Source organism: Dendrobates tinctorius, unplaced genomic scaffold (genome assembly GCF_039654945.1).
Source record: "Dendrobates tinctorius isolate UK_male_01 unplaced genomic scaffold, ASM3965494v1 ptg000129l, whole genome shotgun sequence".
NCBI classification, from domain to species: domain Eukaryota; kingdom Metazoa; phylum Chordata; class Amphibia; order Anura; family Dendrobatidae; genus Dendrobates; species Dendrobates tinctorius.
This window is the reverse complement of record NW_027361797.1, coordinates 38402344-38414704: the sequence shown is the minus strand read 5'-3', so window position 1 is coordinate 38414704 and position 12361 is coordinate 38402344. Positions and strand designations below refer to the sequence as shown.

Sequence of the window (12361 nt, the reverse complement as noted above, 5' to 3'; positions counted from 1 at the left end):
AATCTCCAGCTACCAAGACTTGAGCTACGGCGTCCGACATTTTCTAAGCTACAAGTTCTCTGGCCTCCAACAAAATGGCGCCTGAAATGCTGTCAATGGAGAATGTTAACGCATGCGCACTGCAATTCACTGCTTAAACCACACCCCTTTAATCTTTCCCCCCCCCCCCCCGGACAGCCGTGTCAGTAACCAATAGGATTCAAGAGTGGGCGTGTTTCTCCTTGTGGCGCCGAATCTACTTTGGCGCGAAAAGACGTCTTTCGCGCGCTTTCGGCTGCTGGTGAGGTCGCCGTCTTTTCCTTTTCTCCCGCTTTTATTATCATGTCCGGCTTCGACGATGCCGGTGTTTTCTACAGCGACAGCTTCGGAGGAGAGCAGCAGGCCGGCGATGAAGGACAGGCCAAGAAGTCGCAGCTGAAGAAGCGCTTTAAAGAATTCCTGCGGCAGTATCGCTATGGCACCGACCGCACCGGCTTCACCTATAAATACAGGTCTGGTCGGGCACACAATGTGGAGCTGCGCCGATAGTGATGATTTGTAGGTCGCTTATGGATGATCGGCCGATCTGATCTGTTTGTAATTGAATCTGTTGTCAGACGTGATTGTAGAGTGTTTTTTTGTGTTGTAATTCTAGTAATGGTGGAAGCAATGTCAGATATGTGCTGTCACTGGGTAATAAGGGGTCTTGATTGCTGGAGACCACCAGTTAGGTGGTTGTGATTGGGCCAGTAGTGTACATATGGGGCTACTGGAGAGAGATGAGCAGTGCAGCCTGTGCCAGCCCCATAGGCTGGACTGAGAGCCTACATACAGGGGACCCTTGTGATTGGAGGGACCCCCAGGGATCAGTTTTTAATAAAGGGGTATTCCTAAAATCTCTTATATTGGGGTTGTCATTCTACCGCCCAGCCTCCTGCTGCACCCCACTGATTGACAGCACCAGTCACTTAAATGGGTTTTCTGACCTTGGACTACAAGTCTGCAGTCACTCTGCCAGCAGACTTGAGTGCGAGGATTTGCCAGCGCTGGTCACGTGACTGCACGTGTGATTTGCATACTTTCAGTTACGTGACGACTAAACGTTTGCGGCCTTGCTCGATTTAAATGCCCCGTCTCACTAAGCGATCTCGGTAGCGAGATCGCTGCTGAGTCACAACTTTTGTGACGTAACAGCGAGATCGCTGTGTGTGACAGAGATCAGCGAGCGGCCCCCCTGCCGGTATCGCTGGAAGAAACCTCTGGACATTTCTTTGGTCGCTGGTCTCCCGCTGGCCAGCACGCATCGCGGGAGACCAGCGATCAGGTGTAAAAAAAAAAATAAAAAATATAGTTATCCTCACCTTCCGACGTCGCGTTCAGCCATCCTGCCTCTCTCCACGATCCGGTCCCAGTGATCCTTTGCACGAATGACCGCGAGATGTCACGGGATAACAGTCTCGCGGTCATGCAAAGGATCACTGGGACCGGAGCGTGGAGAGAGGCAGGATGGCTGAACGCGACGTCGGAAGGTGAGAATAACTATATTTTTTATTTTGATTCTATTTTTTACAGCGATAGCAAGCGATCGGCATCGCTGTGCAGATCGCTGGTGAAGCTGTCTGTGTGACAGCTCACCAGCGATCACATAGCGACTTACTAGCGATCCTGACTTGATATCGGTGTCGGGATCGCTGGTAAGTCGCTTAGTGTGACGGGGCCTTTAGTGTATTGAGTGAATCTGGACACGTCTAGTTTGAATGTGACTGGAAGTACGCAAGGCATACTAGGGACTGTGGACTTGAAGCCTAAGGCCGGACAACCCCTTTAAAACTCCTTTATGCACATGTCCTACCAGGGACCTCCTGGAGGAGCGTGGTAAGTGCAGCTCAACTCCTGTTAACAGTTGCATTAAATGTGATGTGAGCAGAGCCTTAGGCCGGGTTCAGACGGGCGTATTTTGCGGTCCGTATACAGGCCACAATGCCTAGGACAGACTGAACTCACAGCCTCATACAGTAGGGTTGTCACTGGGCAGGGCCGTCCTGTTGGTGGATTGTAACTGCTGCTCTTTGATTTCAGAGATGAACTCAAGCGTCACTACAACCTGGGAGAGTACTGGATCGAGGTGGAGATGGAAGATCTGGCCAGTTTTGATGAGGAACTTGCAGATTATCTGTATAAACAGCCAACAGAACACCTTCAGCTGGTAAGTAATATCCTGCTGGAGCAGTGTACAGCTTCTTGGAATGATTCTCTCCTGCCGGAGCTCTAGTATGTTCGGTTATGACGTCTATTGACCTGTTCTGTTCTCGATGCCGTGTTTTTTAGCTTGAGGAAGCAGCTCAGGAGGTGGCTGACGAGGTGACCCGTCCGCGTCCTGCAGGGGAAGAAGCTGTGCAAGAGATCCAGGTCATGCTTCGCTCTGATGCCAATCCTGCAAACATTCGGAGCCTGAAGGTATTCCTAATGCTGCTGTTTGTTCTGTTTGATTTCAAAGAAGCTGTCATCTCCTTGATTATTTATTTTTTTAAAGGGGTTGTACACTACTTTGACCCCCTTCTCAATCATTGTTTGCCCCCCCCAAAGTAAAATAACACCTATACTAAACTACAGTGCCTGTGCCATTCCGCGCTGGCTTTCCCGGGGCTCCCTTGACACACACATGATATGGCCAATCTTCAGTGTCTCCTCATTTGGATGTAACGGACATCCAGAGTAAGTGAGAGCTGTCGCATCACACATTTTCATCAATTTAGTTTGTCTGAAGGAAGGGACAGTGATTGGCCACATCAGATGACAATGTCAAGGGAGTCCTGGGAGAGCCAGTGCGGACATGGCTGGATTGGTGATGGCACAGAACGTGAGTTATAGCAGTTATTTTCTAAGGAGGAATATAGTGAGTGACAAGGGGTAGTTGGAGTAGTGGACATCCGCTTTAAGTTTAACTTTGCAGACTTTTATTTTTTGGTTTCATCTTCCCGTTCCATGAGCCCTAACGTTATTTTTTTTGTGCTTCAGTCCATATAACCGTAAAAGGGGGCTTGTTGTGATTGTTTTATCCGCTGGGTGAGTTGTAGTTTTGATGGACACCATTCATTTTACAATTCAATATACTGGTAGAAATAAAACTTCCACGTGTGGTGGAACGGTAAAAAAATAAGCTTTTTTTTGCTTCTAGTTTTTACTGTTCACTGTGCAGTAAATATGACTTGTTAGCCTAATTATTCAGGATAGTATGATTCTGGTGATACGAAAGTGTTATTTTTAGTGGCTAAAGTTATTTCAGATGTTTAGAAATAAAAGTGATTTGTCGTTTTTAGACCCGTAATTTTTAGGGAGTGTTTATGCAATCTGAGTTGTAGTTTATAGATACCACACAATGTTTTGATCAATTTTGTTTCATTTTTTTAAGGATCAGTAGCTAAAAAAAAACTTATTCTGGCTTTTTTTTTTTTCTTTCTCACACAGTGTACATTGTTTACATTAATTGGTATCTCCATGTCTGTAAAAGTCAGACCAAAATATATATTTTTTTTTTTTTCCTGTGTAAGGTAATGCTTATTAAAATCATTTTTTTTTTTTTTTTAACGTTATACATTTTTTGCTGTTACAGGCATATGCCGACTGTAAAACACAGCTGGAATCTGCTACGTGTGGAGCACCCTCAGCTCCTGAGCGTGCTCTTCACCTGTGGACCCTGGCGTAGATGTACGGAGTCATTTTTGTGTTGAGAGGGTTTTTGATTTTGCAGCGTCTTCACTTCATTGGCGACTACGTTTTAATTTTTCTTTCGCAGTCAGAGCAGATGTCTCACCTTGTGAAGATCCCTGGTATAATAATCGCTGCTACAGCCGTGAGAGCCAAAGCTATAAAAATCTCCATCCAGTGCCGCAGCTGCAGGAACACGATCAGTAACATTCCCGTGCGACCAGGCTTGGAGGGTTACGCCATGCCACGAAAGTGCAACACGTACGTTCATCATACATGGCATCTCAAGTGTCTCTTCACACACCTCCTTGTACTCACGTTCTTTCTATCACTCACAGTGAGCAGGCAGGTCGGCCAAAGTGTCCTCTGGATCCATACTACATTATACCGGACAAATGTAAATGTGTGGATTTTCAGACACTAAAACTTCAGGAGTCTCCAGATGCTGTGCCCCACGGAGAGCTGCCCCGCCACATGCAACTGTACTGTGACAGGTGAGGTTCCACTTCTTGGAAAACCCGAGACAGTGCCCTCCAGCTTCCTTATACTGATTTAGTCTTTTTTTTTTTGTGTTTTTACAAAAAAACCTCACTTTCTAGGTATCTCTGTGACAAAGTTGTTCCGGGGAATAGAGTGACAATTATGGGCATTTATTCAATTCGTAAAACTGGCAAAACATCCACTAAAGGTCGTGACAGAGTAGGAGTGGGTATCCGGAGCTCCTATATCCGGGTTGTCGGTATCCAAGTAGATACAGAAGGCACAGGTGAGTGATCGTGTACTTGTCTAAGGCCAGTTTCACATCGGCGTTTCATGCAGCAGCTTCGGCGTGCACACGGCCGCCACTAAGCCCTGCCCCCTGTCGCGCCTCCTCCGGTAGCTCCGCCTATGGGCGCATGACGCTGCATGCGACCTGCGTCCCCTATCTTTAGCATTGGGGACGCAGGCCGTGCACAGATGTGTTTTCCGGCGTATGCGTCTTTTTGACGGTGCGCTGAGCGCACCAAAATGCAAACACTGTGCGTTTGGCGAAGGTCGGTGCACCGTCAGGGGGCAGGGCTTAGCGGCGGCCGTGCGCAGGCCGACGTTGCTGCATGAAACACCAATGTGAAACCGGCCTAAGGCAACAATGTGGGGGGATTCTAGACTAAGCTTCAGTATGAAGCCGATAGGACTATTCAGATGTTAACGCATCCCTTTAAAAATGGCGGACTTAACAAAAATGAACTTTTGGGTGGCAGACGTTTCTCTAAGGTGTCCATCTTATGATGAATGATGGACATCTTTTTATTGAAATGCAACACTACTCAGTCGCAGGGGTCTTCATGATTCAGCAAAAGACTGTGATATTAACACTAGGGGCAGGAGCGAGCAAGTACGCAAGTGTGCAGGCAACACTGAGGTGCTACCTAGAAATCCATGCAAATAAGCGCATGTAGCTTGGGAATGGATTGCAAGACCCTGCCCATATAGTCTTCACCAGTCACTCCAGCTACATCTTGTGACCAGAACACATTTTTATCTGCATTGCCTTCTTAAATGACTGAAATCAGAAGTCTTGAATCATGTCTCCAATTGGAAAATTGTACAATTTATTACATGCAGGCGAAACCAGAGTAAGAGGGCTCATCAATTCAGCAGCATCTCTTCATAAAACTCTACATTGTGCCATTTCTACTGGAAGAAATTACGTATAATTTGACAATTGGGTGGTATGAGTTGGGGTGGGGGTTATACCTGTAGACTGACCAGTAGTTGCTGTCAGATTGTGGGTACCTCCTTTTGAGAAGAGAAATTGTAATATTATAAGGACATTTGCACACGTCTTTTTCAGGTGGTTCTGCTCTGAAACTCGCCTGAAAAAGCGCTATACGCTCAAAATAATGAACATGCACATTTCTATGTTATTTGCTGTTCATGTGGTCAGGCGTTAGTCCTTAAACCTCTTTAGGTTTACAAAGATGCTTAGCTGTTCAAGTGCTCCGACTGTGGTTTTGTTTTGGTTTTTTTTAAAGCTCTGAAGACGCTTTGTACTTTATAATAGTAGTCAATGCAAAGGCTTGGAAGTGCCTGGGCATCTCTAAGCGTTTTGCCAGCGCTTGAAAAACTGCTAATGGTTTATTAATGGTCGATTAGAGGGGGGAAAAAAAAATAGTAAATATGATGCCCCAAAAAACCATAAACGGTTGGCAGCCCAAAAGATTGCATAAAAACTATAAAGACACATGACTGTCTCCTGAAGAATCTTCCTTTTGATAAACTTCCTCGGTTCACCCACCTGAAAGATGTAGTGTGCACATACCCTAAATTTGCAGTTTATTTCTAAATTCAGGAGAGGTAACAAGTAACAGTCCAATGTATTTATAACAAAAGGGCTTGTCCTTATTAACATAAGTGTTTACTAAAATAGGAGGATGGACGTGTCTACTTTTGGGAGTAATGGTGAAATATTCTGACCTTAAGGCTGTGTTCACACACCGTTTTTTTAGCAGTTTTCACTATAAAACCGCTAAAAATAAGCTTCCCAGTCACTTCTATGCATTTTGCACTTTTTGTGCACATTGATGCGTTTTTTACCGCGAAAAAAACGCATTGCGGTAAACTCAGCATGCTCATTAATTTTGCGGAATTTTCCGCGGTTTTGGCTTGTTCCATGCGTTTTGAAACCGCTGCGGGAAAAAACGCATAAACGCCGCAGAAAAAAAGTGCGGTTTCTGGCAAGGGTGTCAGGTTTTTGAGCAGAAATTTTCTGCTACGTGTGCATTTAGCCTAATTGAGTAGGAGCCGCTATAGTCTTATGTTTTATTTTCCATAGGAAGGAGTGCAGCTTGTACGGTGTCTCCTCAAGAAGAAGAGGATTTCAGACGTCTCGCTTCTAAACCAGACATTTATGAAACAATTGCTAAAAGTATTGCTCCGTCAATTTATGGCAGCACGGACATTAAAAAGGCGATTGCATGTCTACTCTTCGGTGGATCCCGTAAAAGGTACACATCAGGCACTATTAAATATGTGCTGCTGCTGTGGTTTAAAATGTTCTGGTTAAATTACAGGGATATATTTTGGCTGATGCAGATGATACACATTGGGGCTGTCAATTCAGTATTGTGGTATGTTATATTAACTAATCTATGGAGCATGGCTTCATGGGTGTACAAACATGGTGGCGACAAGGATCTTCAGATGTAATAAATTAGCACGTCACACCACCAGTTAATCATTTTAAATGGCTGGCAAGAGATTGACAGCGGCCTCTAAATTAAATGGTTAGATTGTCAGCACAGAATGACTATTCAATCCCAGTACAGCCACTCGGTGCATGATGATGAGGCTAAACTTGTAAGTACACCTTTCCACCTGCTTGTTTTCTTTCTACCCCGTCCCTCTTGTTTGAGAGCTCTGACTTCATTGAGCCAGAAAAGGGCACAGAAAGATGGACAAGTGGGAAGCTGCACTTTAATGTCTGACCACGCAACTATATGGCCTGTGCTTGGTTTGAACAGTCATTCGGTGCTGACATTCTCTTTAAAAAGCAGCAATCAGAGCTCAGCTGACATAATCTGCACCTATCGTCTATGGAGCTGCCTCAGCTCCTGACCACACTCCATACATATGCACCAGACCAATGATATTGTCACAGGTCTTTAGCAGCTTAATAAGCAGTTTTTAACTGTTCACCTATGTGGCACATGAGAAAAAGATCTGAGAAGGACAAGTCTGAAATCACAATCCTGTATGCCAGTGTTTGCTATGACTAATGTAAGCCAACTCGTAGTTGGTGTGAAATTGGACTAGACAGTCAAAACAGTGTACCAATTTATTAAACTAAACTTGGCGTATAAGACTAGTCTGTTTTTAGAATTTAGAAAACTTTAGTAAATATCAGTCCCATTGAAGTGTCAGGTTTAGAGGCCTCAATTTGCATTATTTGCTTAGTATATATTGTGATAGGACACAATGTTTTTCATTTTTTCCTCTTCAGGCTACCTGATGGACTAACACGTAGAGGAGATATCAACCTGCTGATGTTGGGAGACCCCGGTACTGCCAAGTCTCAGCTGCTTAAGTTTGTGGAGCGGTGTTCCCCTATTGGGGTAAGAAGCATTTCCTACGTGTGGTGTGAATACTCGATTCGTTCTGCACAGCACATATGACTAGGATATGTCCTGTGTGTATCTGCTGCTAATTTGGCTTTACTTTACTATTGCAGGTTTATACATCTGGTAAGGGCAGCAGTGCGGCTGGTTTGACTGCTTCAGTCATGAGGGATCCTGTGTCCCGTAACTTCATTATGGAGGGAGGTGCCATGGTGTTGGCAGACGGAGGAGTCGTTTGCATTGATGAATTTGATAAGGTAACCTTCTGGGAAATCAGGTAGAAGCATTTTATGGTGACTTAATCTTCAGTTCTTTTAATCGTTGAAATCAAACTTTCAGATGCGAGAGGATGACAGAGTTGCCATCCATGAGGCTATGGAGCAGCAGACTATTTCCATTGCAAAAGCCGGCATCACAACTACCCTGAACTCTCGCTGCTCCGTGCTCGCAGCTGCCAATTCGGTGTACGGCCGATGGGATGATACAAAGGGCGAAGAGAACATTGACTTCATGCCCACCATCTTGTCAAGATTTGACATGATCTTCATTGTCAAGGATGAACACAATGAGCAGAGGGATATGGTGAGAATGAGCACATTATCAGTAATGCAGATTAGAGCTCTTCCTTTACAGTAAATTTTGTACATCCTCCTGTGTTTTTAATCTTTTTCCCCACTGTGTCCCCTTCAGACCCTTGCTAAACACGTGATGAACGTCCATCTTAGCGCACGGACACAGACTCAGTCTGTAGAGGGAGAGGTGGATCTTAACACTCTGAAGAAATACATTGCTTACTGCAGAACGTAAGTAATGTCCTGTCTGTTGCCGTTTCAATGCAACTATAAGACTTCTGTATAGTTATTTGTGTTTTTATGTCCTGATGTATAGTAAATGTGGACCGCGTCTGTCAGTGGAAGCAGCTGAGAAGCTTAAAAATCGTTATGTCCTCATGAGGAGTGGAGCACGTGACCATGAGAGGGAGAGTGAGAAGAGATCCAGCATTCCCATAACTGTCAGGTGTGACCAGAAGTCTACTATTATACTATTGTATGCACTTTCTTCTCAAGCAACATTTTAAATGTTATCATTTATCCTCAAGCACAGATTGAAATCTTATTTTTACCATTTTTAGATTCTGGCTGCATGAAAAGTTGCAATATTTGTTTATAGGGGGCACCGGACATTTGATTGTCAGGAGAAATGTTGAACACAATGCCAATTGCTTTGTTCTCCCAGAGATGGCTCCACGATCATATAGGGCACAGGAGCGCTTTGCTTAGCAAGCGCTCCTGTATATGGGAGTGAAGACTGAGATGGCTGTCCGCTGAACCTGCGTTGAACAGCCATCTAATGTTTGAGGACCAATAGGGAATGTTCAATCCCAAGTGGTTTACGTTTCAGATCTTCCATCTATCTCACCTGTTAAAGTAGCAGCCAATATAACAAATCTCAGCCAAAAAAAAAAATTGCCAATTAGGAAATTGATAGGCCACTTGGAATTTCTTTTTTTTTTTTATTATTCTCTACTTGTCTCCAACTTCTTGACAAGTCTTCAGTGACTGTGACTTAGGAATCTTAGAAAGTGCGTGAATGTGGGTTTTTTTTTTTTTTTTGTATAAATATCAGTGATTAATCTGCAGGCAATTGGAAGCCATCGTCCGAATTTCAGAATCTCTCAGCAAAATGAAATTGCAGCCCTTTGCCACTGAAACTGATGTAGAAGAGGCACTGCGTTTGTTCCAGGTGTCCACACTGGATGCAGCCATGTCAGGAAGTCTCTCTGGTAAGTGTAAACCACTTTCACATCTATAGTTACATGGCAATTATGTGTCGGCCATATGTAATACTATAAGAACCGTTCATCCCTATTCAGGAGTAGAAGGATTCACCACACAAGAGGACCAGGAAATGCTCTCTCGTATTGAGAAGCAGATGAAGAGAAGGTTTGCAATTGGTTCTCAGGTTTCTGAGCACAGCATCATCCAAGATTTTCTTAAACAGGTGAGAATGATGGAAACTAAAAATAATGAAAGTGTCAGGACCGATACCAGGAGACTGTTTTGGTTATACATCTAATTCAGTAGTAGTGTTGGCCAGACTTTACATTTGTGTTTTGTTTGGTTTCTAGAAATACCCAGAACATGCGATTCACAGGGTTCTGCATCTGATGATGAGACGTGGAGAAATTCAACATCGACTTCAGCGTAAAGTCCTGTTCCGCATTAAGTAATATGAACGAGTCGACCCACCCTGCACCAAAGAGTACTGGACTGCTCGTACTCCAGCGACAGTATTGAAGTCGTGTAACTTCACGCTAGGAGGACTTGGATAGTTCTCTATGTAAATATACTTAAAGCCAGCTCCTAATTCTGCAAAATCTATAGGTCAGAGTGATTAATAAAGGTTCATGTATAGAAGCGACCTAAGAAGAGTGGCTACTTTCTTCTGTATGAGTTAAAGGGAATCTGTCACCCTCCCTTTTTTTTTTTTTTTTTTTTTTTTTTTTTTTTTTTTTGCATCAGCTGCCGGCATTGACATCAGAGGCTTATCTACAGCATTCTGTAATGCTGTAGCTAAGCCCCCGATGTAACCTGAAAGATACACGTTGGGTTATACTCACCGGAGGGGGTGGTCCAGTCCGATGGGTGTCGTGATCCGGGGCCTCCCATCTTCATACGATGCTGTCCCCTTCTTCCTGTCCTGTAGTAGCTCCGGCGCACGTTGAGGGCAGTGCAGAGTCCTGCAGTGCGCAAGTGTCGGGAGAGGTCCGGCGCCTGCGCACTGCAGTATTCTGCTCTGCCCTCAGCAGAGCAGTGTGCCGGAGCCACTACAGGAAGTGAAGAAGAGGGCGACATCGTATGAAGATGGGAGGCACTGGACTAAAGTGTTTCTTATCTTTCAGGTTACATCGGGGGCTTATCTACAGCATTAGAATGATGTAGATTAGCCCCTGATTTGAATGCCGGGTGACACGTTCCCTTTAACATTAGATAATAGCCTACATGTGACATGTTCGTTGTAAGGATTAGTACGCTTCTATTTCTGAGCATCTACTCAAAAATAACATGTTCTTAAAAAGCAAATAAAAATGTTATGGATGTTTTCTTTATAATTTATTTTTAAAAATTTCCTGATTTCTTTCACTAGTATTCTGTTGTTTGTGTCTGCCAAAAGTCAAATGTGGATGGGAAATTTGAGTTAAATGTTATGCTCCGAGGTGTATTCAGATCCCAGAGCATAATAACAGTAAAAAATTCATATACATGTTTATGACAACTTGGCCTAGTCACCGCCAGGGACGTCAGAGATGGTTAGGGATGATATAGTTTTGTTCTCTCCATCCCCCAGGAAAGCACCATGGAGAGAGGGGATCCACCCATCAAGGACAGGAAACCTACAGATAAAAAGGCAGTACCTCTCGCATCAGTTGGCTTCCTGTCCCTGATGGGGAACCTATAGTCGACGCAAGGAACATACCTGAGGATTGTCGTGGAATGCAAGGCCTGGCCAGACCGATCCAGGCAGCGGGAGTTCCCTGCCTTGGCTGGCGTGGTATCCTGAGGTGCCACCGCTGGGGTCAGTGGGCCTTTTAGGGTGTGCAGGGAGAGGCGGTGGAGAAGAGGATTGCGCATGCTACCTCTCCCTGAATCTTCTCTAGAGCAGCGCTGGGGCTCCGGCACGTCCGGAGTCTCGTGCTTGAGCCGCCCCTATGATGCGAGCAGATGCTGCGGTACATGACTAGGTAATCTGGTTGGGGCGTGCATCCCAATGACAGAGGTGCTGCAGTGCATAACTGGGTAATCCAGTCAGAACAGGTGTGCGTTGTTTCTCCAAGTCCCCTCCTTGTGGAAGGATAATTCTAGAATATGGGGCAGGTGGCTGGGGGGAGGTGCCAGGAGCATTTTCATACAACAGAAAGCACTAAGGGCAGTGCTTCTATTTGAGCTCTGGCAGTCTTACCCCTAGCTATGAGTGACTAGGAGCATCCAGAGATGCAGACTCTGCATGTCTGGCCACCTCCACAGCAGCAAAAGGGAAATGATTAGAAGGGAACCCTTTCCATCGCCAGAAACGTAACAGTGGAAGAGGGCGCTCAGGCTAGGACTCCAGTGTGGCATCAAGCACAAGAGAATCTACAAGAATGGTTCCTCCTCCAAACCTGATACCCCTCCTGTCAGAATGGTGAGTGATCTACGTTGAAAGTCCATTTTATAATTAGAGTCCCCCGTTCTCTTTTAGGGAAGGAAAAGTACAGGCAAAACTAAGCATAGGATCTGTGCACTCTACGGAAGAGTTACCCACTATGTGGGGAAAAAAGACTGCAACTCCTGCATAGAACAGACAATCTGTGAAGAGACCCTGGGATTTGCCTCAGATCTTAGATCTTCAATTAAAACACAGGTGGAAAATACCTTCTGATCTGTTCAGGAGGCGGGGGAAAAAAAGCGCAAAACCAGAGACCAGGTCCCCTGAACTTGGGTCTAGTAGTACGGAGAGTGAGGGAAGGGACTCTGATATATTCAGTTCATTTTTGTAATCCTCGTCATCTTCCGGGGGTAGGAGTGATCGCAGCTGTT

The 12361-nt window shown here is 44.9% G+C and overlaps 1 protein-coding gene across 1 annotated transcript; it reads left to right on the top strand.

Annotated features, from left to right (window-relative positions):
* The first annotated feature begins 228 nt into the window (after positions 1 to 228).
* MCM5 (minichromosome maintenance complex component 5) lies at positions 229 to 10900 on the top strand. Its single transcript, XM_073543011.1, has 15 exons — positions 229 to 491; positions 2059 to 2185; positions 2308 to 2436; positions 3776 to 3948; positions 4026 to 4181; positions 4287 to 4453; positions 6503 to 6674; positions 7670 to 7781; positions 7898 to 8041; positions 8124 to 8366; positions 8475 to 8587; positions 8673 to 8801; positions 9425 to 9567; positions 9658 to 9785; positions 9913 to 10900. The coding sequence occupies exons 1-15, from the start codon at positions 322 to 324 to the stop codon at positions 10012 to 10014; spliced, it is 2208 nt and encodes a 735-aa protein (XP_073399112.1). The 5' UTR covers positions 229 to 321; the 3' UTR covers positions 10015 to 10900.
* Positions 10901 to 12361: the final 1461 nt, after the last annotated feature.